The sequence below is a fragment of the Lasioglossum baleicum genome, chromosome 5 (genome assembly GCF_051020765.1).
Source record: "Lasioglossum baleicum chromosome 5, iyLasBale1, whole genome shotgun sequence".
NCBI lineage: Eukaryota > Metazoa > Arthropoda > Insecta > Hymenoptera > Halictidae > Lasioglossum > Lasioglossum baleicum.
In genome coordinates this window covers 5,894,937-5,920,811 of record NC_134933.1, presented here as the reverse complement: position 1 = coordinate 5,920,811, position 25,875 = coordinate 5,894,937, and the positions used below count along the sequence as shown (strand labels likewise).

General features: G+C 43.2%; 2 protein-coding genes across 9 annotated transcripts in view; one reads left to right on the top strand and one right to left on the bottom strand.

Annotated features, from left to right (window-relative positions):
- The window catches only part of Trbl (tribbles pseudokinase 2), a 24,354-nt gene extending 2,844 nt beyond the window's left edge, over window positions 1-21,510 (bottom strand). The window contains exons 1-3 of one of the 3 annotated variants that reach the window (XM_076423293.1): window positions 21,487-21,510; window positions 12,945-13,690; window positions 6,822-7,123 (exon numbers count right to left, since the gene is read on the bottom strand). In XM_076423293.1, coding sequence (XP_076279408.1) covers window positions 6,822-7,123; window positions 12,945-13,235 — 593 coding nt within the window. In that variant the 5' untranslated portion in view covers window positions 13,236-13,690; window positions 21,487-21,510. Of the gene's footprint in view, window positions 1-6,821; window positions 7,124-12,944; window positions 13,691-16,382; window positions 16,569-21,486 lie in introns of those variants that run through there. The other 2 variants (XM_076423291.1, XM_076423292.1) reach the window with 2 other exon arrangements.
- Window positions 15,681-25,875, top strand: part of LOC143208679 (BPTF-associated chromatin complex component 1) — a 29,285-nt gene continuing 19,090 nt past the window's right edge. For 2 of the 6 annotated variants that reach the window (XR_013008959.1, XR_013008958.1), the window contains exon 1: window positions 15,685-17,103. The gene's annotated coding sequence lies outside the window, so the exon portion shown is untranslated. The other 4 variants (XR_013008957.1, XR_013008956.1, XR_013008954.1 and 1 more) reach the window with 4 other exon arrangements.

Below are 25,875 nucleotides of genomic sequence, written 5' to 3'. Positions count from 1 at the left end.
GCGAGGCACGGCCGTGTATCGTGGAACAGGGCACAACGAAAGGACTGGTGAAAGAAAGGAGAGTGCTGGCGGCTGCCGGTTGATCAACCTGCAACGCGGAAGTCACAGAACGCGTGTACGTAATATTCCCGGGTCTTGAGTAACTTCAAGCTTTCCACGATGCTCCTTTTCACACCGGTTACGATACCCGATCGATACACAGGCGGACAGTATTATCTTCTTGCTCAAGCTTCGAGACTAGCTTCCTCCGCAATCATTCCAACGGTGGATCAACCGTTATCGTGGAATCAATTCCTACGGCAACGTGGCTCTTAACTGCTTTATCGCGGGACATTTCTCTGCGAACCTACATTCTCTAGCGTAGCGTCCATATCTTATTCTAACTTTGGAATTACCAAAATTTTTTGTAATTCCTATCCTGCATTATAGTTTGCGGGAAAGTTAACTTTGGAGGCTTCTTATGCTTCAACACTGATCGTTTTTCTTTTCTAACTTGTGTAATAGTGTTCTGTCGACTCTACTGGATAAGGTGATGCAATGTAATATTAGATTAGGAGTATAGAAACATGTTTAAGGAAAGGTTAAAAGTGAAGTGGGGCAATGTTGGCGGACGCTTTTCGATTCGTTTCAAAGACGGATACGGAAGAAAAATTTAGCTGTAGGTGAGATTCGACATTGTCTGCCTAAAATGGAGTTTTATTCGGAGATTTGCAGAGAGCTGATGATTGTTTTCAGTCTTCCGAAGTACCGGGAGACGAAAGAGCTCCGAAAACGAATTATTGCCAACGGTGACGTTCTTAGAATACATTTAATAGGGACTGGCGAGAATGCGCGTACGTAATATTCTCGAGGCTTGAGCAACTGTAAGCTCTCGACGATGTTCGTTCTCATATCGGCCGGGACACTTGGTCGATATGTAATGGCGTAATCGTTTGGGAAGCGCACACGCGTCGAGAGAAGAAAATATAATTGGTGCCACGGGACCCGTTTCGTCATATGCACACGCCAAAAGGTGTGCGCGAGCACAAATTATATGCAAATTGTTCGCGCGAGCGGGAAAAAACGGCGATCGATCTTTCCTTTAAACGCGCCGATTAGCATACAATACCGATCATTCACAAAATTCACCATTTTTCATCCTTCTTTCGCCATAAGAACGACGCAATGTAAAATCATGAGAGAGAAAGAGGAAAAAGAGACTACGAGGGAAAAAAAGAAACTATTATAATTGTTGAAAGTATACAAAATCAGAAGTCATGCTAAAAAGAAAGCGGAAGAAAGTTACCATCAGGGTCATCAATTTATGATAAAAACGAATACATTAAATGCAAAACCATAATTCGAAAAAAATTGAAAAATTAAAATCATTAAGGAAAGAAATAAATATCAAGTTAGTTTTAAAAATTTGCAGTCTAGTTCATTAGTAAAGTACTTGTAGCAGTAGGTACGAGTAGAATTTTGCTCGCCTCCGATTACGTGATAAGATTGCGAAATCCGCGATGGTTAGCGGGAGGATCTACGATCGACAGGTATTGTGTCTTCTCTCTCTCTCACTCTGTTTCTCTCTCCGCTTTCATCGATCTGCGAGCCAAGGCTCGGAGAAAAGAGAGAGCCCGGCGAACGATCTTGAAAATCCGAGCGAGTGTCAACGGCCTCGGGTTATCGTTTAAGAGAAGGAACCCGGTTTCGCTCGTTTCCCCGGCACGTTCTCCGTCTCGGATGCACGAGATGCTATAACTTGATGAGGATAGGCGGCCGGCAGGCCACAGCTTTCTTCGCAAACTTTCACTCGTAAGCAAACGACTCCTACGACACGCGGCGCGGGTTCAAGAACCCCGACGATGAATTCTAGCGCGGTGGTTTCCTCAGGAGAGGTCTCATCCATTCTCGAAACCGTTGCTCCGGAGAAACGAGCGCGTTGGAAATCACCGGTGAATCTTTCCTTCGTGACCGTAATTGCTTTTAATAGTTTCTCTTTCGATTCGAGAGCTCTAGGAAACTTTCGGCAGGAAATTATTCTCGGACGAGCCCCTATGAGCTGGCTAACCGAGACACTTGAACTCCATAAAAAGGTACATCCGGGAAATCGCTGATTCGATCGATCGATCGATCGGTTCATCGGTCGCAAGAGCGGAAGGTGCTGCTGGCAATAAAAGGCGTCAAGGACTCCGGTGGAAATGAATTCTGACCGGCGCGTTATCGACTGATCGATTGATCCAGGGTCGGAGGACATGGCCAGACAGGTGGGGACAGAGAAGTGTCAAGAACCTTGATGCTAATGATTTCTGCGACGCCGTCAACACCAGAATTAGACGCAGATATGACCCAACGCCATGTTGTCGGGCCGGAGAACCGCGGGAAAATTCTAACGATAGATAACAGTCTTTGATTACAAGTAGATTGAGGATGTTTATGCGATGTTTTTCTTTTTAAGGGAAATCTTAAGAAGATGGAATCACACACGTAGAATTTACGTTTCATCTGCAGAATCGCAAGCCGTGCGGAATCACAATACTAAGGTCAACGTTTGCATTGCATATGGTCGGACAACGCGCGAACAAATATTCATAATAGTATGCGAAAAACTTGACGCAAAGCCGAGCCAAAGGGGAACACAAGGATATATTTACATAAGTGCGATTGCTGCAAGACGGAGGGATAGTTACGTATCGCGTTGCACGTTGCAACCGTCGTAATCGTATTATTCATTGTGAAAACCCGATTTTCTTGCAACAAACTCGAAAAGCAACTTCCCGATATTTACACAATGAATTATGTACTTCTACATAAGAAAAGGAGCATCTTGCATAGCAAAATAAAAGAGGGAACATACTACGACCCTTAAATAGACTATCACAGTCTTCGCGACGCTATGCATCTTTAAACTAATAAATCTATTGAACGCTTGATACAATCATTTGAAAATTTTGATACTACATATAGAATACCTACATTGCTGAATGTCAATAACATATATTTATGTTTTCAGCGCAGTGGTTCGATCTGATGCTACTACTTAAGCAATTTTGCAAATTACCACAAAACTTTCAACGTTTCGGTCAACTATTTAGACCGTTTTCATGAAAAATTTTTATATAATTGCGTCTGTAAAAATGATTAAATTAATATAAAGTGGAATTTATGTTGCGTTCCGCACAAAAAACCAAATGTTCTAAGAAAAAACAACCTACTTGCTAAGTGAACAAATTATTTTAACCTCTTTACAACTTTACAACACATGTTGATTCCATACCTGTGATATACGAACTGAGGACAAACGTTAGAATTTGAAGAGGCAATGAATCAGAAAACATCGATCGACCCATTGGCCGATCAATATTTGGCGGTAAATATGAACCGTGAAAAATCCAAGCAACAAGTTTCCACTGTTTGTATACCATACGAAGTTGTGGTAAATTATTAATTGACATTCAATCTACTTTTGATGTATTTTAAACCTTTAACAGATTTTATTTGTTAGAAAAATTCATCATAAATAGTTGAATAAATTCTAAATAGTTGACCGAAACGTTGAAGGTTTTGTGGTAATTTGCAAAATTGCTTAAGTAGTGGCGTCAGATCGAACCAGTGCGCTGAAAACATTAATATATGTTATTAACAAATTGTCGATCGAGATCAAGGAAACAGTTATTGCTGAATGTATTAGGGTACAATAAATTTGTAAAAGTTCCAAGAGCAGATACGCTCGATTTCGTACAGATAAAACGAAAAAAATCATATGTAACAACGATACTGCTTGGAGTCAAAATAGCTTCGAGTGCAAAGAGTTAAAATTCGATTTGAAACTCCACTTAAGAGCCATAATACCGTGGTTAAAAATAAATGTACGGGGAAACCATGTGAACCCATATCCGATAAGATATTCGGCGATTGAATGCAACGGCGCAGGGTGATCGAAAAAGCGAGGAGAAGAGGAGAAATAAAATAAAACACACGGTCGGGTAACGCAATCGAATCTGGACTCGAGATCTGGGAGGTGGAACAAACCACGCGTTTCCTAATTATACCAGCATTTCAAAATCTCTCAAGCCGATGAACCAATATGCTTTTCTGGCTTGCAACATTCCCTGTCCCCTCCCCGGTATCACGGTGATCTTTCCTTCTCGCTTCTCGTTATTCTACGCGCGGGAGCAGTTCACTGAGCGGCAGGAATGCGAGCGCAAGACGCGATTGGCCAACACTGAACCGACGACACGACTCGCACGAGAGTTTCTTGGTCTGGCTCGTTCGAGGTGCTTTTATCGAGGCGTGCAGACTACATACACGCCGGTACCAAAGAGCACGCACGTGAACCACCGACCAATCTCCTCCGGCGATTTTAGCACCGTGGACCGTTCTCTCTTTCTCTGGTTCTCTACCAACCATTCTAACCCTTACATCGACACCCGAAATGTTCTAAGAGATTCGCTAACATTGTAGTCAGTCGATTTCCAGTCGACCTGGGCAATGACTTAGGAGAAGATAGCTTGTAACGTGCTTGAAAGCACATCTGGAAGGAATGAAGAAGAAGAATGAAGAAGCATCCCCTGAATTTTCTCCCATTCGGTGTACAAAGTGCCAGGGAACTTTGAGACTCGAGCTTCACAAGGTACACAAAAGTGGGTGCGTCGAAGCGAACCGTCACGTTCAAGCCACGAACACGCCTAGCGAATTGTTCGACGTGGCGTGGCTCGGCGTGGTCTGGCGTGTCGCGATCCGCTCGTTCCTTGAATTCATTCTTGACGCTGCGCCGCGTCGCACGCCAGCTGAGACGAGAGACGCTTACAACCGCGAGAGGATCGACTTCCTTGCACCGCGTGGAAGCTCGCGCTTGCGACGAACAAGTATTCCATTGAAGCGTTGATTACTTTCATGAACTGTTTCCTCGTTGTTAACGCCGGAAACGGCCGATTAAAAATTGAATGCCGGAGGCGTTCCGTATCGGAGCGTGGCTACTCAAGAACGGGGGAAGGCTAGAGTCTGCAACATCTGCGCGTGAAGTGCAAATTAATTTTTTTCGCTCGCTATTCATTTCCGACGCTCCCAGTCGTCGCAGACATTGAACGATTCAACAACGCCTGGACTCTAGTGATCTTCAAACTGTGTTCCTTTATTTTTGTACATGTACGATTTTCAATGTACAATCTTAAGGTCGACGCAGTTTGAAGGCCATTGATCCCGACAGTGACAAGCCGATTGTGAACTGGTGACGCTAGGAGAAGTCGAACGGGGGAAGTCCGATCTAATGAAGTCATTCTCCATTTAGAGAGCCGCCGCGATAGAGAGATACGTAACGGCACAACAGGCAACGCGTTTCGAGCCGCTAATTGCAATAAATAATCGAATGAAAATAAAAGCAGAAAATGTGGAACGGACTCTGTTAGAACGTGGGTGGGTTACACATTGTGCCGCGCGCGTCGAGTGAAGGGGAAGTTAATTTATGTAGGTGTGGAAGTACTTCTTTTCCGAGATACCTACACCGTCGATAGCCGATGGTGCGAAAGAATTACAGGCGAATATGGAAATGGAACGAATACGAACTGGTTTTCCATGGTTCTCTGTGTAACGCGGGTCCTCTCGCTCGCTCCAAGAATGCCGCAGACGATACGTGGGCGTACCGTATCGTTAACAGTCATGTCAAATTAGCGGTTGGTTTGTCACCTTAACGTACCCCTCCACCTATACCTCCGCATTTTATATTCAATGATATGATGCTGTATCTGGTCGATCAGGCCACCTCCTTTTTATCGGGGTCACGCGGACACGTGAGGGATCAAAAACTAGGCAGCATTCAATGAACTTTTTCGAGTACGTGTTTAAACTGTTCAATCTAAAGTTGCTCGTATATGTATGCAACTACACGTACATATATGGAACTGTTCTATTGTCTTTCGATTAAAATGACGAAACATGTTTGCGTTTAACCCTCCTTGTTTGGGAATAAATTTCTGCCCTTTTGGAGATGTCGTTGTACTTAAGTACTGATCGCGTATTTGATGGAACGTAGTTGTACATGTTTTTGAAAGGTCTATGTCTAAGCTTCAAAATGCAGTTAGTGGCAATTGTTTCGAGCGTGAACAGCAGTCAATTTTTCGCGTGAAAAATGTCGACTTTTGTTCCAAGTAAGCAGCATTTGCGGGAAGTCATGTTGCATTATTTTGTTTTAAAGAAAGGTATTACATATATATATATATATATATATATATATATATATATATATATATATATATATTTCAATGTTATATTTATTATATATTTACGGGGACGATGCTCCATCAAAACCATGATTTCGACGTAAGGGACAAAGATTGCAATGGTGTGCCAAAAAATTCGAAGATACAGATTTGCCAGCATTACTTGATGGAAATCCACGTCAAACACTTGCAGAACTGTCAATTGAATTAAACGTGGATCGATCTACTGTTGGAAAACGTTTTCACGCTATGGGAATTGTTCATATGCTTCTTTTCAACAAAAAGGGACGGAAACTTATTCCCATACCCAATACTAACAAGTAGACTGCGGATCTTTATGCAAAATAAAATTTTCTTACCTGAATTGCAACAAACTGGAGTGAAATAGAAATTTATTTTCTTCCCTACGATGTTTAATAGGTTGAAAATAATATAATAGTATGTTTAAATTTCCTAATGTTTTTGCTATTTAAAATTACACCTCCTCATGTTTGTCATAAATGTATAAAATCCGCAGTCTACTAATAAGATGTTTGTGTTTTTAAAAATAAATCTAATTTTGTTGAAAGTTTGGAACTGAGGAACGTTGTTCATGGATTTCAGGGATTGGTTTATCCAAGTGCTCACCTTGCTTCGTCTGCAAAGACGAACTTCCTGAGCTTCAGGTCTCTGAGCACCACGCCGTATTCGTGGCACGTAGCTACGGCCCTGGCCGCCTGCCGGAAGAGTCGTCTAGCTTCAGGTTCCCGCAGCCTCCTGCGTGCCCTTACGTAGGCGTGCAGGTCACCATGGTGGCCCTCCAACAGGAGATAGCGTCGACCTCCAGGTGCTTCCACCACGCCTGCCACGCCGCTCGCCGCTCCGGTACCTTCTAATCGAAGGTGAGCTTGTAGCAGCGCCTCACAACCTTTGTCGCCCACAGTCAACGCCTGAAATTCAGGAAACCCGTTGCGTCAATCCGTCGTGCGTGTACGCCGGACAAACTCGATGGGGATTGGGAAACTATTCCGGGAGGAAGGACGAATTTCTAACTCGCTATTGCTCGATCTCGAGTCAATGCTTTCTCACGGTTCGCCTAATCTGCTGCTAAAAGCAACCATTGTTAATCAAACATACAATCGGTCACAAAAATCTACGTGCGCCTGCTAAATTTCGAATATTAACCCAAATCTTTCTCGTTGATAGAAATGAACATTAAGCATTCCGGCGATGTCCCCTGCAAATATTTCAAAAAATCCCAAGGTATCCCGTGACGTTCTCCATTGATCCTAATCGCTGGGACCCTTTTGAAGATTGCTCCCAACAATCCCCCTGTCGACAGAGGGTAGCCAGCTGTGACGTATACTTGCGAAACTAGTTTCTGCGCGCATCCTTTTAAGGAGCGCGAATCACGTGAACGTTCTCAATAACGAGCACAATATCTGCCATTGTGCTGAATAATTGTAGGTTGGTATCGACCGGTTAATACGGACATCCGCAACCAGCGGACAATACAAATATCCGGATCTCTGGGCCGACCGCTTCGCCTTTCACGTCGCTTCATAGACGAGCAAATCATCTTACAATTAGTTCGTCTTCTCTTTTTCATTGACACGTGCAATTCACACAACGTTGGATCACATCTAACCTATGTTTTAAAAGAGCCGAATGTGTCCACTGTTAGGGGAATTCTCAACGATCGATCATTTCGCAACCGTTCGCGCATTGTCTCACTTATCTGCCCGATAAATTTCATCGGGTAACGAGAACCGCTCAACTGTTGCAAAATATCCGTCCCTGATAACTGTTCGAACATCACTCTTCATTACCGTTTATTATCGAGCGATGTCACCAACGATCAGAACTTGATGATCAGCATCCGCAGGTATTTTTTTCTGTGTGCATTATGCGCGCCAGCTCCCGAACAAAGGATAAAGGAAGGCTCGCCGCGCATAAACCAGATTTACAAGACGCCTCGATAAGAGGGCACACGAAATCTTGGCTACTTTTGAAATTTTGTTCGTCCGACCGTTCATCTCCGGTGTCGAAACCTGGCACGGTTTCGAAAGCCGGGGTCCCATTAGTTTAATAAGGGCACGGTGCGTTCTTTACGAAATCTTGCCCCCGGTGCTGATCGGCTAGCAGACCAACGACAAATTCTGAACCATCCATCAGGATCGTCCCACCCATTTTTTAGTTGCATTGTTCTAATTCGATTCGGGATTTTGCTACACTTTGACGTAACGTTTTATTCTTCTTCTTTGACTAAAATCTTCTGATTACGTATTGTATATTTTTTAACCGGTTCTAAGTTGAACACTTTTGAACAAAATTGTTTGCAGATGGTTGAAGTTGGAAGTACGAGTTTCAGTTGCAAAAGGAATTTTCTCGGAAAATGGCAGTGATTGAGAAAGACAAAGTTTACAAGAATCGCCTATGGCCTATGTCCACAGGAGCGAGAAGGTGTCGGACGGTTGTAATACTTCGTTAAAAATCGATGTTTTCGCTGTCTTTGTATTGCAAAAAAAATTCACGTTTTAATTGCCTCGCGGTCTTTCGACAGAAGAGTAACGCAATGTTTTTTCGCAAGGTCTTTCAAATTTGCCTTTCGATTGCGCCAACTATACGCCTTCTGCGAGCCCGACACCGAGCGATTTATGGTTTTTCGTTGTGTACCAACCGAAAATCCTAAGACCTCGGGCGAGTCGTAAACCTCGGAGTAGAACATTAAGAGAGCACACGATTTGACTGAAGCCTAAATTCGAAGATCTTGCATAAAACTGCTTCCTAGAATCAATCTGATTTTTTACGATAATGTAAATCAACCTCTTGCTCTTTTAAATTAAAAGAGAATTACATTTTTTAAAGTTCCAAGATGACTTCTACAATTTCTACACATTCCAAGTACATATGATCAAGTTCGAACCACATAAATTCTTCGAACTAACCACAAATGAATTACGCGTCGATACGAAGAAATTTTTGCACAATGGCTTTGGACTTCGTCATCTCCTTTCTTCGCGCTAATGCTTTAAGCTTTGAAAACGATAATGGCGCGTTTCTTATCGTGCTGTACAGACGGATGCATCTATGCCAATGACTTCATCTTATCAGCTTTCTATATTCGATACGAGAGAATTATTGGAACGAAATTTCGATTGAAATGAGTCACTCGACGGAGATAGTATGTACCGGAGTAAAAGGACACGAAGAAAGAGGTCAATTTTTCGGCGTGGTGTCATTAAACTGTTCGATCCGGTTCACTGTAGGCCGCCATTTCGAAAACGTGTCACGCAACGGAGTAATCGTCAATTAAATTAATCGGCCCTGGCTTTAGAAACGATTATGAATAACGGCGATATGGGCAAAGGCGAGGTGAGGCAAGGTGCAGCCTTGTATTTGTTCACGAGCCGGTGATGTAAGCGATACATTGTATAACGTGACGATTGTAAAATGTTAATGGAAACGCGGCAGCAGCTGCCACGGGTGTGAATGCGCGCAGTCTCGGGCGCACGCGCGAATGTTTGGCGCCATGACGTCTACCGTATGAAATCATTTAATTATTACCGAGATCTCTACAGATTTTAGACACGCGTTTCCTCTAAGAAACACAACATTGTTACGACGAGCAGCACTACGAAAAATCCTAACACACGTGTCACTGCATCTTCATCGATTTACGATGTGCATCAACTTCGTGCATATCCGCATTCTAGCATGAAGTATAAACATACAGTATAGACGGCCAGACCGTCATACGACCATAAAATGTCATACGACAAATAAAATAGATGGCATCATTGAAGATAATAGCAAATGTGTAATAGATTAAGATATAATTGTATTTATCTGCTACCTCAAGTATTCATACAATTTGTTTATTAGAAGATCTATCACGACCTCGCCTAACAGGTACAGTGTTGCCTAATGTGCAATACTTCGTTGTGTCGAAAGCGCGGGAAAATTTGATGCTGAACATGATAGAAAACGGTGTATAAGGACTATACAAAATTTCGTGAACTTATCGAATATTAACGAAAAAACTTATTTTTGTAATGTCGCTTCCGCAACCGAGTGCTCTTAGGCATTAAAAGTGAATGTTGCGTCTATTTAATGCAGATATGGAAGACTATGCCCGTAGGATGCCGCTGATGATTTTAAAATGAAAATGTTCACGATGTATAATTTGTGTAAAAATTGTACATACATAATGATGCTCCAGGATCATGTACGCCAACGACGAGCCTAATTACAAACGCATATGTATTGGAAACTGATTTGCCAAGGTTTTTCGCCTGCATGAAACTTTTCTCTGGCAAACCATGACGAGAAATAGAAAACATTCGCAGCATGTAACCTTTACGTCCATTAGCCACGATGTTATGAAACAACGACAAGTTTTTTAATCCTGTTCTGCGAGTTAGGGATTGAAGCGATCCGTGGGTGAACTGCGACAATTATGATCCAATTCTGTTGTCGTGAAAAACGTGTCCCGAGGACAAATGCAATTACTCAGAGAGAGGTCCCATTGACATCCGTAAATCGTTGCACCTCGACGTCTCGTTCTACAACTGCGCACCGTGCCGAGTTATAATAACAGTTAATTACAGCTTTTTTAAACGTTGTTTTCACGGCAATTTCTTCTTGTAACATGTAGCAAGAACCTCCCTCCCCGCTGTAAAAGCTTGCAAGATCATGTTTCCTTGGTATTCGAGTGAAATTTAAAACAGTTCGAGAACTTTCTAACACGACAAGTAAAACGATTGAAATTTCTGCATCGCGTTCGCCGTTTCTTGTTAAAAGCGTGCAATTGCTACCCGGAAGATTAGCCGCGTAACGAAATGCACGAAAGCCTCAAATAAATTGCTTCGAAATATGGTAGCGAGTTGCGTCAACAGCCTCAGGAAAGGTTTTGTATAGCGGAAGTAACGACTGCGCGATCTGTTACGACGTTGCAACGTGTTGTACGAAACCACCAGTGGTTTTCAACTACATATAATTCCCTCTAGCAATACGAAAACGTGATCGTTTCAGGTTTACCCGAATGTTAACAAAGAAATATACAATTTTAAAATATATATCAGCTGTTTAAAACGCTCTTTCGTACCGTTTGCAAAATAAGCGTGAACGTTTGAAGGTGAACATTGTACATCCAAGGTTCGCGTTCTTAAAGAGTAACGTGCGTAAATAATGCAACAACGACGGGATTTAATTGCGAAAAATGCGGTGAAGGTTGACGCAACAATATTACCGAGAAACTTCTCTCGGAGAGTGACATACGCGTTTCTATCATTCAGGCCTGCGACACCGGTCACAATGGAAATAACGGTCGCTGGTTGCGCGAGAGAAAATACCGGAATGATGCTAGGAGATCCGCTACTTTTTTTCAACTGGTGCGATCATGTTTACGGTCGGGGACACGCTCTGAAAAGTATTCAAACCCCAACGCGGCTGCTTCTCAGATTCCTTCGCGGACATCCTCTCAAAGATCCACATCAAATCTCATTATTTACATGTTGTAACGGCACAGAAAAACCGCTTTGGTTTTCGAAGGAGTCGAGAATTCAAAGCAGACTTTCTCGAAGAATTTCTACGAAAACTTATTGAATATTACTTCGGATTCTCCACGGTTGAAACGGAAGAATTAAAAGAAAATGAAATTGAAGTATTGTACACAACTATTGTACAAGGTTCTCAAACATTTGATATGAAAAATATGTCACGTCATAAGAAGAATATTGAGCTAGATGATGCCTTAGAAACGCTGGGTGTCAAGATGGACCCGGGCACCGCTCTCGAAGGCGACGAGGTTAAACAAACCTCCCAATGAGCACGTGCTCATAAAAATGTTTACAAACACACGTTCGTGCGTATCGTGCGAGATCCCGGATCGTCATAAACAAGCAATATCTTTCGGCGTTAAATAAAGCAGACCAATTTTTCGCCATCCGGGGTTACGTATCTCGGTGGCATCGACCGATAACACGTGAACCAATCCCGTTCGACCTGAATACGGAACGAAAAGCCTCTAGGCTACAGTTTAGAAAGGCGATTTTCATCGATACAACGTGTAGAACTTTTATTGGATATGTTCTTGCACACCTGCCTCCGAGTCTTACGTGACACATATCCTGGAGGCGGGATGCGTTTGCTCTATCAAGGATAAACACGAATCGTTTCGACATCGCTAGTTGCTATTTTTCTTAGGTGACTGAGAGACACCTGGCGTTTGATCACAGGATTCCCCTCCTCTTTAGGCTTCGAAATTCTGTTGCAATTATCTCTAATTAACCCCTGTGCGTGCCGCAATTATATGTCAATTAAAATGATTCGAAAACTGGACACCCATTCCCTCCCTCCAAAGAATTCGCATTCATAATTGTTTCTTATACTCGTGATTTTGCATAACCTTGAAAAAATGCACCGTTATGCAGTATGGCTGATCAACGCTGGCGTGGTTGTTGTCTCTTATGGAGACATTACATACTGTGCAGAGATCGTGTGTTGCCGAGCACCTGCAAACTATATTAATGTATTATTGTAGAAAATGTATGAACTGTACTATGAACAATCTAGTAGATGAGGCTTCAGAAGGGGATTAGTTGGAGCTAGCAGCCTAGTCCCCTTGCTCCTGTGCTACTCAGTTTGCAGGTGCTCGGCAACTTACGATCTCTGTACGGTACATATAAAGATCATTCAAAAGTTAATAACTAATGGGTCATAAGAGAAGGATGAGGAATTTGAGAATATTAATCAAGTCGCAAAATTCACCTTCGCGACGAGTTGCTGGCCGGTGTTGACGTCGACGCATCGGTAGAGAGCGCTGCCCTCGGCCGGGCCAAGAAGCAGATACCGATCGCCGAGTATGGCTGGTCCATGATGATCGGTTGGGACCGGTTCGTAACTACGGAAGACAACTGGCGGCACCGAGTTCGCCTCGTCGTTCGTCGGCTGTTGACTGATGTCCTGACTATTGTTCGGACTAACCAGGAACTTTCCATTGTTGGTGCGAGTCACTTGCAGATGAAGAGGATGCTGCCTGGTAGCGGCTGTCACTCTCATATTGTGCCGGTTTTCACACGCGCACCGTTTTTTTTTCTCACACTACACTAATCGTAAGCGTCCACACTTTGTGTCTTCCGTTGCGTGATCTCGCGAATCGTTTTTTCTCTCTCCTCTTGCTCGTGCTACGGACACGTGTCATCCAAAGTTCGAGCGGTTTTACAATTCGCAATATTGTCGGTTGACCATTAAAGCTGTGAAAGCCTTTTGAACACACTTCGCGTCACGAGATTACCGAACGCCGGTAGCTGCGACAGTTATCGATTTTCTTAACGGACCGATTCTAAGTCGGATTGCTCTAGCGGGTACGAAACGCGTTTTGTATACATACGAATTAATTCTAGTTAAGAATATCACTTTGTGCGAGGGCCCACGCAGAGTTGCTTCGCGCTACCTGTGGGTCCTTGGACGGAGATCTTCGTGGGTGACAATCGGTCACGTTTTACCAAAAAGCTCTGCAACACGCACAAACAAAACAACACATTACTAAAATCCTGCTATCAATTGTTAACAGCCTTTTCGTACGTACATAGATACGGAAACAAAATAAACAACTACATTTCCTCGATTATCTATCACGTTAGAAGGCTTCATTCGAATAGGCGCCACTAGGGGAACAACTAACTTTTGTCTGAGTTTCGATTCTTTACCTCGTGTAGTTTCGGGTAATATATTTTGCGTCAGATTGTATTACGTCACCGCTGTATCTTCCGCCGATAAGAAGTATCAACGTTTATATAAGTTCTTAAATATTATTTTTAAGAATCGAGACAATGCACACGGTGGGAACATTTTCGACACAGTAATGACTAACGTCGAGGCTCTAACGGAGACAAAGCGCATTGACACACTGCGACGAGCGTAACGTGCCGAAGTCAGTTAGCGTGTGTACATAATGGGACTGAAATGACAAGAGTTCCATCCATTAACTCTATGTGATTCACGGACAATTTCAAAAGAGTATGTTTCGACATTCGTCCTGCCCTGTGCGCAATTTCTATGGAGAAGGGGACACCGTAAGGTCAGGGATATCGCTGTAAGGCGGTCGTTGCGCCGCGCTGTAACGTTCTACCCAGCCGAGGAAGCCGGGTCACAGAAAAAATTCTAAAACGTGATGCAACAGCATCCTCGGGCGTTATTAATGTCGGTAATGTAACACCGAATTTTTATCGGCCATCCATCGGGTTTATTCACACCTTGTTGCGTGCGTCATTTCGGGGACTATTTACATATACGGATTCGATACGGAGTACCTCAATCTTACATTCAACACATATTTGTCACATTTGAAATTCCACCGCAGTTTATTATTAATTATTAAACTGCGGAATTATTCCGTTCGCGTGCGATTCGACTGACATTTTGCAAATAACTTCATTTTACATAAAAACAATGTTTGCTCCCTGTAATTTTTGAAACTTCTATGCTTCAATTTCGCTGAAATTTTGAAAACAGTCTCTTTTGAGATAAAAACAATATTCGCAAGAATTTTTGGTCTGGGTTTCTAAAATGTTTAAGTCACAACTTTCTCTTAAACATCGTTTTTATATTAGACGAGACTATCTCTAAAATTTCAGTTTGTAATTAAAAAACACTAACGACACGTATATGTTCCAGAACTTAAACAATGCAAAGTGTTTCACAATGTATGTGCGTCGTCGTGACCAAGATGAGAGTTTGAAATTGAGAAAAATTACAGGTTGAGGACCATGTTATTTCACAGCGGCGTGCAGTTTCGTTGAACTCTTATTACAATCGTCGAGTACGAAATTGGAGGGTAACCTTGAAAACGAACAATTGGGGCACGTCTCAGAAATCCGACTTGCACAGCTGACTCGATTGATCATTGGCATACAAGTACGTCGACCATCTAGAATCTAGATTATTCGCGAAATCGCGCCATTATGACGTCCACGCACTTGCGCAAAACTCCCAACCGTTCTAAAGATCATTCCTCGCTTGGTTCTACGTACATATCTAGTTTGTGGCGATATTCGATGACTGATCGTGGCTTCAGTCCATAATTTTCATATTACAGATGAAAACCAATAGAAATGCACTTGCTCTGACATAGTACATACCGTATACAGGCTACTCAAATTCAAAATTAACCGTTATTAACCGACGATTCCTTCCTTGGCTCTATATAGTTTCAAGGTCTATTTTAATCCATAATTTCCATTTTAGAGGCAAATTCACTTGCTCTGTCACAATACAATAGAGATTATTCGAACAAAAAATCAAGAAATTAGCTTGATGTAGGATCTCGATAACGGAGATTTTAATCCATAATTCGCTTTTCGCGGATTAGATCGAGCTAAATGCACTATTCGAACAGAAATTCGACGGTTACTGACAGATGCTGTAGCTCTGGCGTCCCTTTTCCGTTTTTATTGAATGAACGAGTAGCTGACGAAACAACGAGCTTGAAATTAGTAAAGCATTGCGTCGGCACGGTAGCGCGTGTCGAAACCCGCGTATACTTAACACGCACACTACCGAGTGTAGATAGCTGATATCCTTCGGTAAGGTCAAAATGGCGGAGTTTCACAGTTGTCACGACGATATTGCGGGCACCGGTTGCATTAATAGCGCGCAAACGTGACGCAACACCGCGAAATAAATTAATTGCCTAATACATCCGCTCGGGGAGCCCATGACTTTCTGTCAATGAATAGCGCCGGCGTCAGCGGAACCTCTCCCTATTGGCAGTAGGATAAACAACATCTACCATTGTACAAGTTGCGAAACCTGCCATTGAAAAATTGCTTAAAAAGGCCAGACTCGGCCATGTGTCGCTGCATCGTCAATGATTAGAGTGGGGAACTGTTTACTGTCGCGCACTGTACGTGTACACAGTATGTTTAAGCAATTTTTCGATAGCGTTATGCGGCACTTCCGGTTGAGCAAACTCGGGTATGTATGTACATATACGTTGCAACGTTACGAAAGTAAATGACCGGAAAGAAATGGGAGTAAGGGTGCACTGATATCAGGGCAAGCGCACCAAAGTAAATACACGATACAAGAGGCTGACATCGATCCGGTACGCGTCAGTAATAATCACTGCACTTTGCACTGTACCCAGGCGTGTAGAGCCCGATACGCAGAAATACGGCGTGCGCGCACAAGTTCCGAATTTCATACCTGCTCAGGAAGGTTTGTGAAATATGGTTGGCTGCCGGTGTTACCTTTTTTAATGTTCCTGTTGTCGCCGTGCGTTCCTGAACGGGTGGTTGGTGCGGAGAAAAACGGTGTTCGGCCGAGTTTCCCCCCCAAAGACGTTGTTGGTTAACCGCCGTGTGTCTGCTCGAAAAGCGAATTCCCCGGGTATGGTTACACCTGGCGTATTGGTTTTTCGAATAGCGCGCGCCTCGGATCAAACCTGGCTGCTTCCTGTTGGCTGCTCTACCTGGGTGGTGTTGGTAGATTCTCTTCTTCACGGTTCTCTTGCTGTTCGTGCGAGTGTATGTATATATGTGTGTGTCGCGATCGACGTTCCTCTTCGTTCACGGAGTTGGTCGGTCACACGAAGAGAAACTGGAAAGCTGAGCGGTGCAGAACGAGGGAGACTGGTGCAGAGAGATTTGAATCCCGCGCAACGGACGGGCCAACGTTTTGGGCCGACCCTCCGCTCAGAAACGACGGCGGCAGCAGAACGAGCAAACACAAACCGATCGCGCCATTGTGCAGCAAACGACTGAAGCCACGGTCGCCGCCTCGAATTAACCCGACGGCACCGTGACAGTAGTGGGGGAAGACGGGAGCCGAGCGCGCACGCGCGACCACTGATTCTTCAGTACCGGCGTAACACTTGTCGACACTTTGGGGAATCCGCACGAGATCAAGAAAATTAACATTTTCTAAGGTATTTATTATCAATTACCGTCTCTGGTAGAAAACGTTTAATCATAGAATACATGGTTTCAAAGAATCATTCGAACATGCATTAAAGAGAAACATGCCATTGTATGTTTGATGTTAGAGGAATGTATAATAATATAACAAATATTTCAAAAAATATGTTAATAAAACGATGGATGGTCTTATATGTTTGTCAAATATAAAATAACACACTGTCATATGAATACTATAAGAACGTCTATTAATATTTTGATTGATGATCATAATGATAGAGATGGTCAAAAAATGACCTCAACGTTAGGATTGTTGTACATGCTTCCTTTTCTGTATCTTATAAGAAAAAACATATGTCATATTATATATGACAGCTTTTATTATTATATTTACTTCTGTTGTGAACGATGATATTTTTAAGGTGATTGGCTTTATTTAGTTGGTACGAATAACGAATCTAGTATTTGTACAAAAAGTAGAGGGCATTTGGTGTTGGGAAAAGGTCTACCCATTTTGTTATTTGCATTTGTTCAAAAAATTAAACAAATTTATTGTCACCACAGAAGGTAGATAGATTATAAAAATTAGTATAGGAGCTGTGTAGCGTTGCAGGTCAATCAATTCTTAAGTAGTACATTAATTAATTGTATTCAAATAATTGAATGAGTGCGTTGCATAGACATTACTCATAGAACTTCTAGGGGCTTAGTGATTTCTATTGGTCACTTCACTGATTCACCGTAGATGCGTTGGCCATCGGCACGCGATTTGTTGTCGTTTACCCTACGTCGGTGATGCAATACCCAACAAAGTTACAGAATAATCGCGGAACGGTTCTAGAAAATTGTGGAGCAGTCGCGTTCTGATAACAGTAGTGGGGCCTTGCGACTTAATGCTGCGTCACTGGCCACATAAGCGCGTACGTGGGCATCCTAAACCGCGACACGCGGTCACACATGCAAATCCATTGCGCGTTTACAACATCTGTAACACTAATTACCTCTTTTACATCATCCGAGCGTACGAAACACATTATTAATCGCGTCGATTGCAATGTCCCGTTGAAATTTTCCACTCGCCTCGCGAGCTCGATTGCAAGAATTACAAAAATCGAACGCTGAGATTCTCCAAAACACGTTCAACTTTTCCGTTGTTTACCTACACTCCGCCAAGATACTAACGAGTCTCAATGTTCCAGTCTTGGTTACTGAATTGATAAAAACACGAGCTAGTTTTGATAGTTTAAGCTACGGTCATCGGTGTAGGACCCAGTAATTTTTATAAACCATTTTGGGAGATTTGTTTTTAGCGCACCGGTAGATCCAGTGTTAAAAATCCGTGGAGTTTACAGTCGATTGAATGCGAATTCTTCGGAGATGCTCGTTCTGTACATACGACCTGCCCTTGACCTACCTTAACGTTCCTTAGCAACCGAAGGAGGCACGCTTTAAACAATCGGCCGGTAACTAAGGGCATGCAACCTCACCCACGCGCGTCGACGTGACCGTGAGAAAACGCGGAGTCGTCGCGCATAGCGTTTGTCGCGAAGAAATCGAGACGTGTCAGTCGCTCATTCGAGTCACTTCTGGAAATACGCTTGGTAACTCTATTATCTTATTAACGCGACAATGCAAGAAACGTTTTATTGATCGCCGATGATCGTTCTCCGACTCTCCGGTCCGGTTTTTACATTTTTTCCTGTTTGTTCGTTCGTACGTTCCAGCGACTTTTTTCATTAAGCTGATTAAAAAGGCCGCTTTTTGCCGGATACTGGCCGTCGACATTTCGTCATGCTGTCTGGAACAACTCGAAGGCCGAGTGTCTATTTATCGCGACCAAGATTATGATAACCGCTTTTGGGCCTTATTTTGGGACAATAAATATTTTTGTTATGCGCTCAGCCATCGACTAGTCTACCGTTATCCACGGAAGTATCGATTTTCGAGAGTCTCTTCCACCATTGTTCTCCCAAACACGAAATCCATCACGATAGCGCTTATCTTTTATCGTGTCATAACGTTCCAAAAAGGGGGCACGATGCGATAAAAAAAAGTGCGACGCTGCACGATTATGTTGTTTCATCGTTACAATTGAATTTCCGGCGAAAGTAAATGAATCTGCAGTATCTGCACAGTAAACAATAATAGCGAAATCGTTAAACAGATAGATAGAGCCCCTTCAGAAACGTTGTGCAAGTTGCCAAAAGTGATTAATTGGCGCTATAAAAGAACACCGCGGCGAAGATAAAACGGCTGTTTAATTTCGTATTCAACAAACGGATGGTCCGCAAATAAAACAGATATTAGTGGATTTCGAAAGTCATCGACCAGCCGCGATTGCGAAACGCAATCTTTGATCCGAACAAATACAGTCGCCGAGACCTTCATTTTTCGAAACAGAAGAGGAAAGGGGAATCAGTGTACATACATATTCTGCGTCTTTTTGCGAGCTTTTCGGCTAAATTGCCGTGTTTTTCGCAGCGGTGTTGATTCAACGGAAACCAGCAGCTTGGTGTACTAATTTAAGAAACCGAGGACGAAGCGAAACTCGCGTTTCTTCCTGTAATAGTCGCGCCAGGTCGAGCAGAGTATAAAAATTTCATTCAAGTCGTTGAACGTTTCATTTCGAAAATCAAATTCTTCTTTCGGCGTTTGACCGTTTTTGCGCACCGATGATTGTTAGGGGAATGTTACATTCTCGTGGATGACGGAATGGCGCGGTTTCGTTCGCCTAATCGCCGAGCGAAACGGATCTTCGTGAAATCCGGCCGCAGAGACAACAGATTATTGAATTGTCGAGATAGACACGAGGTCACCGAGTGTCGGATTGATAATTCCCTGATGGATGGATGCGAGGGAAATATTGGCCGAGCATACGTGACGCACGTCATGCTACCACGAATCTCCTAGACAGGATTACACCTTTCCACTCAGTAGATCGTTAACGCCTAATCGGACAAACGAGGTTTGCGGCGCCCCGTGATTACCCTGCCGTTACTCATTGGCAAGTGTGAAAGACAATGGAAATGCGATGACGAGCACGTCAACATTGCTTCGCGCAGTGATTGCAACGAAAAAGCCGGGATATCAGTCCTGCTTGCGCAAGAACCAGGAATTTTCAAATGATTTCCGGTTTCTGGAAAGCTGACGTCACGCCTCTGTCACTCAAGATTACGCTCTGCGTCGCTTTGTAAAAGTTTCGGAGAGATTTCTGAGACGAGATGAAATTGTCACTGTAAAGATTTTTTTTCCGAACGAATTAGTGGTGTAATCCCCGATTTATCGATTGATATAGTTGATTGACACCCTCCGCTATTACTCGCAAATGAGTCTAACAATTTGAAGTGCATAATGGATTTCCACGGAGATTCTGAGGTCACGGCTCGACTCTCAAAATTCGTCATCGTCCGTGATCTCACGTCGCCGGTAGGTTTTTAGCGGCGATCATGGTTTCGCGAGTTTCTGCGAGTCCTTTTGTAATGCCTTGTATAAATACAGAGTGGGGCCTGCAGGTTGGCGCGATGCAGGCTCACGAGCATTCTCATGGCAAACGAACCGGACGTACGATTATGTTCACGGTCGAAACTATTTTTGCGGATGCCTCACGAGACGAGACGATCCGACGTGGAGGAAAAAGTAATGACGTGGGCGGTCGTCCACGAAAATTGTTTCTTCCGGTGCAATTCAACGGTCTTTTTTTCGCTTTCGAAATACTGTTCGCTGTTTATACGCGTGCTGCCGGGAGATCAATCTTTTAAATTGATCGCTTGATGGGAACGATCATTTCTGTTATTAGCCTTCGGTGAATTCAGTAAAGAAATTCGATCGTTTAGAGTTTCATCGAGCAGTATAATTTCATCGAATTGATCGGAGCAGCGTTTAGTTAGTATTGACTGTGTGTGGAAGATCTGAAAGCAGTCTTCTCCCGAATACCGTGACATGTTCGCGGCGAAACATTTAGAAAAAGCGAGGTAAATATAAACGAAGGCAAACCGGACGCGGTAGTCTGATGTAAAACGGAAATCGTATTGCTTTCTTTGTGTCTCCGGCCACGAATTTCATGACGAAACTATCTCGCACATTACCGCGTCTTGATCAGCGAAAGTGTCAAGACAGATAAAAATAAACGTAATAATCTGTTTTCGCCGGAACCGAGAGATAATTAGAACATATCCAACTATGAAAATACAACAGATTCGAAAATTTAAACTAGTAGAAATGAGAATTTCAAATATTTGTTGGAAGATGTATTGGAATTATAGATTGCGGGAACAGAAATTTTGAGAAATGAAAAATGCAAAGAGTTTGTGATAAAGAAATGGCCTCGGTTGAACCGCGTGATGCAGAAAGTAGCATCGACTGCAAATATGAGCGAAACGTTAAAGTGCACTTACCGCGCTGCGGACGTGCGATCCAGCATGACAGTGGTTGACATAATCTCCGAGGTCTCCTGATCCAATAAAACTGAACATTGATACGCAGTCACAAATCACAAACACCAAATTCCAAGCGGGGAGTCTCCTTAGGAACGTTACAAGTCGACCCAGTAATTACGACTGTCTCATTCTGAAAAACATCTACAATAGATATACCGACGCACACAACAACACAACACACATGTCTACGTACACATGGTGCAACACTCATGGAACAATCTATGGCTTCGAATTCTACGAAAGAAGGAAACGAACCATAGAATTACTACAAGCAATCCTGAGCGGTCTCTGAATTTTTTAATCCGTATGGGGATTTTAAACACGAACTGCAAAACTATATTTTTTGCTTCCTCACAGCTTACCGCATAATAATCAATGTCTTGTAATCTAAAAAGAAATGCAGATATTGAACTTATATTTAACTCCTGTTTGGTACAACTGAAGTAAAACACTTTACATACATAATGATCCTGGCAGTCTGTTCATAAATGGCCTCCAGATGAATATAGTTGAAAATAAAATGATTCTTCGAGTATATTATGAAATATGACCAATTTGGCAGAAGTTTGATTTTACGAGCAATAAATAACGCATATCGGTTTTTGTAAACACTCCTGTCGTCTATTACATCATGGCCGTGCATCGTTTCCCCACGGTTGCAGAATTCTACTTTTCATAAGAGAACCATCATGGTGCAACAGTCTCGTTTAATCAAGTCGGATTGCACCCGATTACAAAAACTTGCTTTTAGGTATCCGATCCTACTGAGTCGTATTATTTGCTATTTTCGCAATGCCAGCTGCAAATTCTTCGTGTAGAATAGTCGCCGGACAGACAAGTACCTATGTACTTCTATTTTTTCGTATCGATTTTATCAGGTAGCTAGGAAATCTTGTGCTGCGCCTAGTTGTCATTATTGAACGTGCATTCCATCAAGCACGAGTGGGGTTCTGTGTGTTTAAACGAAAGCTTATTTCGCGGAGCACCGAACTAACAATTACTAGATTATTTCACTCATTCTCTCGTTATTGAAACGTTTGTGATTGAAACATTTTTCTGATATCAGGAACAAGAACTTTCGCAAAGAAGGAATAGAATGATTACTTGTTACAATTTTGTATATCATTTATCTAGCTCTATTGATTAATACAATGCAATGTTTCTTAGTCACCTCATAAACTGTAAGATAGTTGCAATCTCTTGGTCAATGTTCGGCAATTGCAGAGCTTTGATTCCATGGTAGTGGCAGATTGATTCATTCAAATCCTTACGTAGCAATTTTTAATCATCGCGCATGTTGTTGAACCTATTATTTTAAGATCACCGTCGATCTTTTCAGTGTAGTCAGTATAAATAGCTATTAACATAATTAGTACAAGATTTTTTTACACGAAGGTCCACAGTCTCCAAAGCTCTCCAATTCTAGCTTTGAATTAGAGGTACTTCTTCGAGTGGAAAAAAGTGAATAAGTATTTCGCACTTTGGACAACGGTTGCCTCATCCCCGCATAAATTCTCGACGGAAACACGACCTTCTACGTAAACCGTTAATTTTCGTGACGGCGATAACAATGTCGCAACCGGGTGTTTAGTAACGTCAGATTGCACCCGATTGCGGGCTACGGTTTTATCAGAACGTCGCGTCGCGTCGTCCATACGTCGGGACCATTATCATTCTCCTTCCTGTAAACACGGCTAAAACAACGTAGAATCGCCTCGCGAATCGATTCGGAATAATATGTATACCCGCGAAGGAAAAAACTGACGTCATGTTATGCGATTGCGAATCAGATGACATCAATTGTTGCACCTCGTTGGATTGAATATATTCATAGCGCGGGCGTGCGTCGTAATAATCGCGTAGTCACAACAAAATTGTAATTCAACGATACCGGTAATAACAATAATGATTTGATCTCTTGTCGCTGGTCACTTATTGGCAATCGTTCGTACAGTTTGTATTGCTTTTGCACGGTGTAATGATAATGTGCATCGACGATTCTGCAAGTTGACCAGCTATGTGCAGCAGGAATCGTTCGAGAAGCGGTACAAGTCGCGGCTTTTCGTAAGAAGAAGGATTAGCACGGCGTGTCTGGCCGACACACGTATTGCGATTGATTGCTGGTATCGTGTTCTCGACGTAAATGTTGGCCAATGTGGATCGAACATGCCGTTACGCTTTTTCCGCCGGCGCGATTGCACGACTTTATGCAACTTTCCACTCGGACGTGGCTCGCCGTCCTGGTCCTAGGCCTCGGACCAGAGCAAAATTCGTGGTTATTCCTCGTCGACGGCCGTGAAACAACTTTTTCTGAACCACTCTGCTGTACGTCGATTCCGTTGGGATGGTGCCCAAATAATTTTCATCAGTTTAATCTCCACAGCGATTATTTTCGAGGTTTCCTCTACTGATTACATTACTGATTACAAATTCAATCCGGAGAGTGAAGAAATAAGGTTTCATCTAGTTGCTGACTAACGGAGCACCGCGCGCCTGCCATAATTCCGCAGACACCGAGATTTACGATCGGATACCCGGTGCTTTCGTTAATTACGAAGGTAGTTGCAGTAGTGCACGGTCAAGCACCTGCGAAGTGGACCATTCGGAGGCCTCGGCCTCGTCTCGTCGGCCGATAGGCCAGGGAAGCGATAAATGTCTGCGGCCTCCAGGTTGCCGTGGTTTCTCGGCCTCGAGACACGTCTCTACCGCTTGTCACGGACTACCAAACGGTCACGTTTCCTCGATTAAGCCGGCAAAGGATGGCAGCAGTCGAGCCAGCTCCGAAAGCACTTTAACTTCCGGCGCGAGCTTGTCTTCCTCGGAAGGGATTAGGAGCGCAACAAAGACCTATCTATCCGCCGGACGAACGAAGAATGATTTTCAAATTAGTCTTGATTTTCGACAGATAGACTAAATGTGCCTTATCTTAGCCCCTGCCCAACAGTCATCCTTCTTTAATACAAATTGTTACAGGTACTTTCAAATGATCATCAGCCTCATATCCGCATATTATAAAATATAAAATATTTAGAAAATAGCAACGCTTAAGATGGACAACTGGCCTTCAATGCCTGTATCGTCGGAAAGTTCTTCCCTGCGTAAAAATGTTCCTGTTCTGGCCGAAGAGTGCACAATTCACTGTCAACTCTGTTTCTCCAAGGACGGTTATCTGCTCCCGATAGATACGGAAGTTCTTAGTCGGTCGGCAACTCCATTTCCGGCGATATGAGCCCTTTATCGGCCGTTCCGGAAGTCGTCCCGATTAAAAATGCTTTTCTTTCGAGAGCGTCCGGTAACGACGAGCACGTGTGCCTTCTAAACAGAGCCACTTGTTCTTCAGACACGCTATTCGCCGTTCAACCTATCGCACTCGACTGTCTCCGCTGAGGGGCTCCGCCAAAAGTGATTATAACATGATCGGAAACAATTGCTACATGACTAAATGTCATCGTGTTTATGATTTCATACAAAATGAGGAAGGTCATATGTAACGAAAATATTCTAGATCGGACGATTGCGGCAGCTCTTTCGAAAGAACTAATCAATTGGAAAAAAAACATCTCAGTTTGCGTACATCGATGCTAGAGAACGTCCACGGATGTTACAGTGAATGGGACACCGTCTGTTGGCTTCGGCCGTCATTGTCAACTGTCGCAATCCACTTCGAGCTGTGCTCGAGGCTTCGCGGTCCGTCCTTCCTGTAACCCACCCGGACAAAGATGCAGCTGTGGTGAGCATAATGGTCGGACTCGCATAATCGTATCTACATGCCTCTCTTTGATCTTCACGTTGATCGGATTGCCGAAATCTCCTCTAAGCGCCGTTCTTCACCGACCTTTGGGGACGAACTGACCGACAAAGGACTGGCTGACAATGGGTTCGGGTTTGTTTGGTAGCCGCGGCATTAATTCTGCTCACCTTCCACAAATAAACATCCATCCACACTTGTTTCGAGTCCGGCTGCAGATGTACAACACAGTAGTTCGCATGATAAAAACTCAATTATGAGTTTATACATCTGATAATAGACAAAAGCTAGTTCACGAGGTGCGAATAATGTTTCGGTTTTTTATTGGAATCTCGAGTTCAAGCGTACGCTCCACACGCACGCGCGCGCACGTTCACAGTGACACACATTAGAATCGATCAAAAAGTATCGTGGAGTCTGCATTGCGCAAAATGCACCTGCGTTCGGGGACCTCTCCGAAAACACGCATTCCTAGATCAAGTGGAACACTTTCGTCCACTTTGTCTCGAGCTAATGCTCGTTCGATACGTTTGGTAATCGACGCGCGTTCAAGGCGTTCAAGACATTCAAGGCAGTAATTCAAATTCGTGAACCACGAG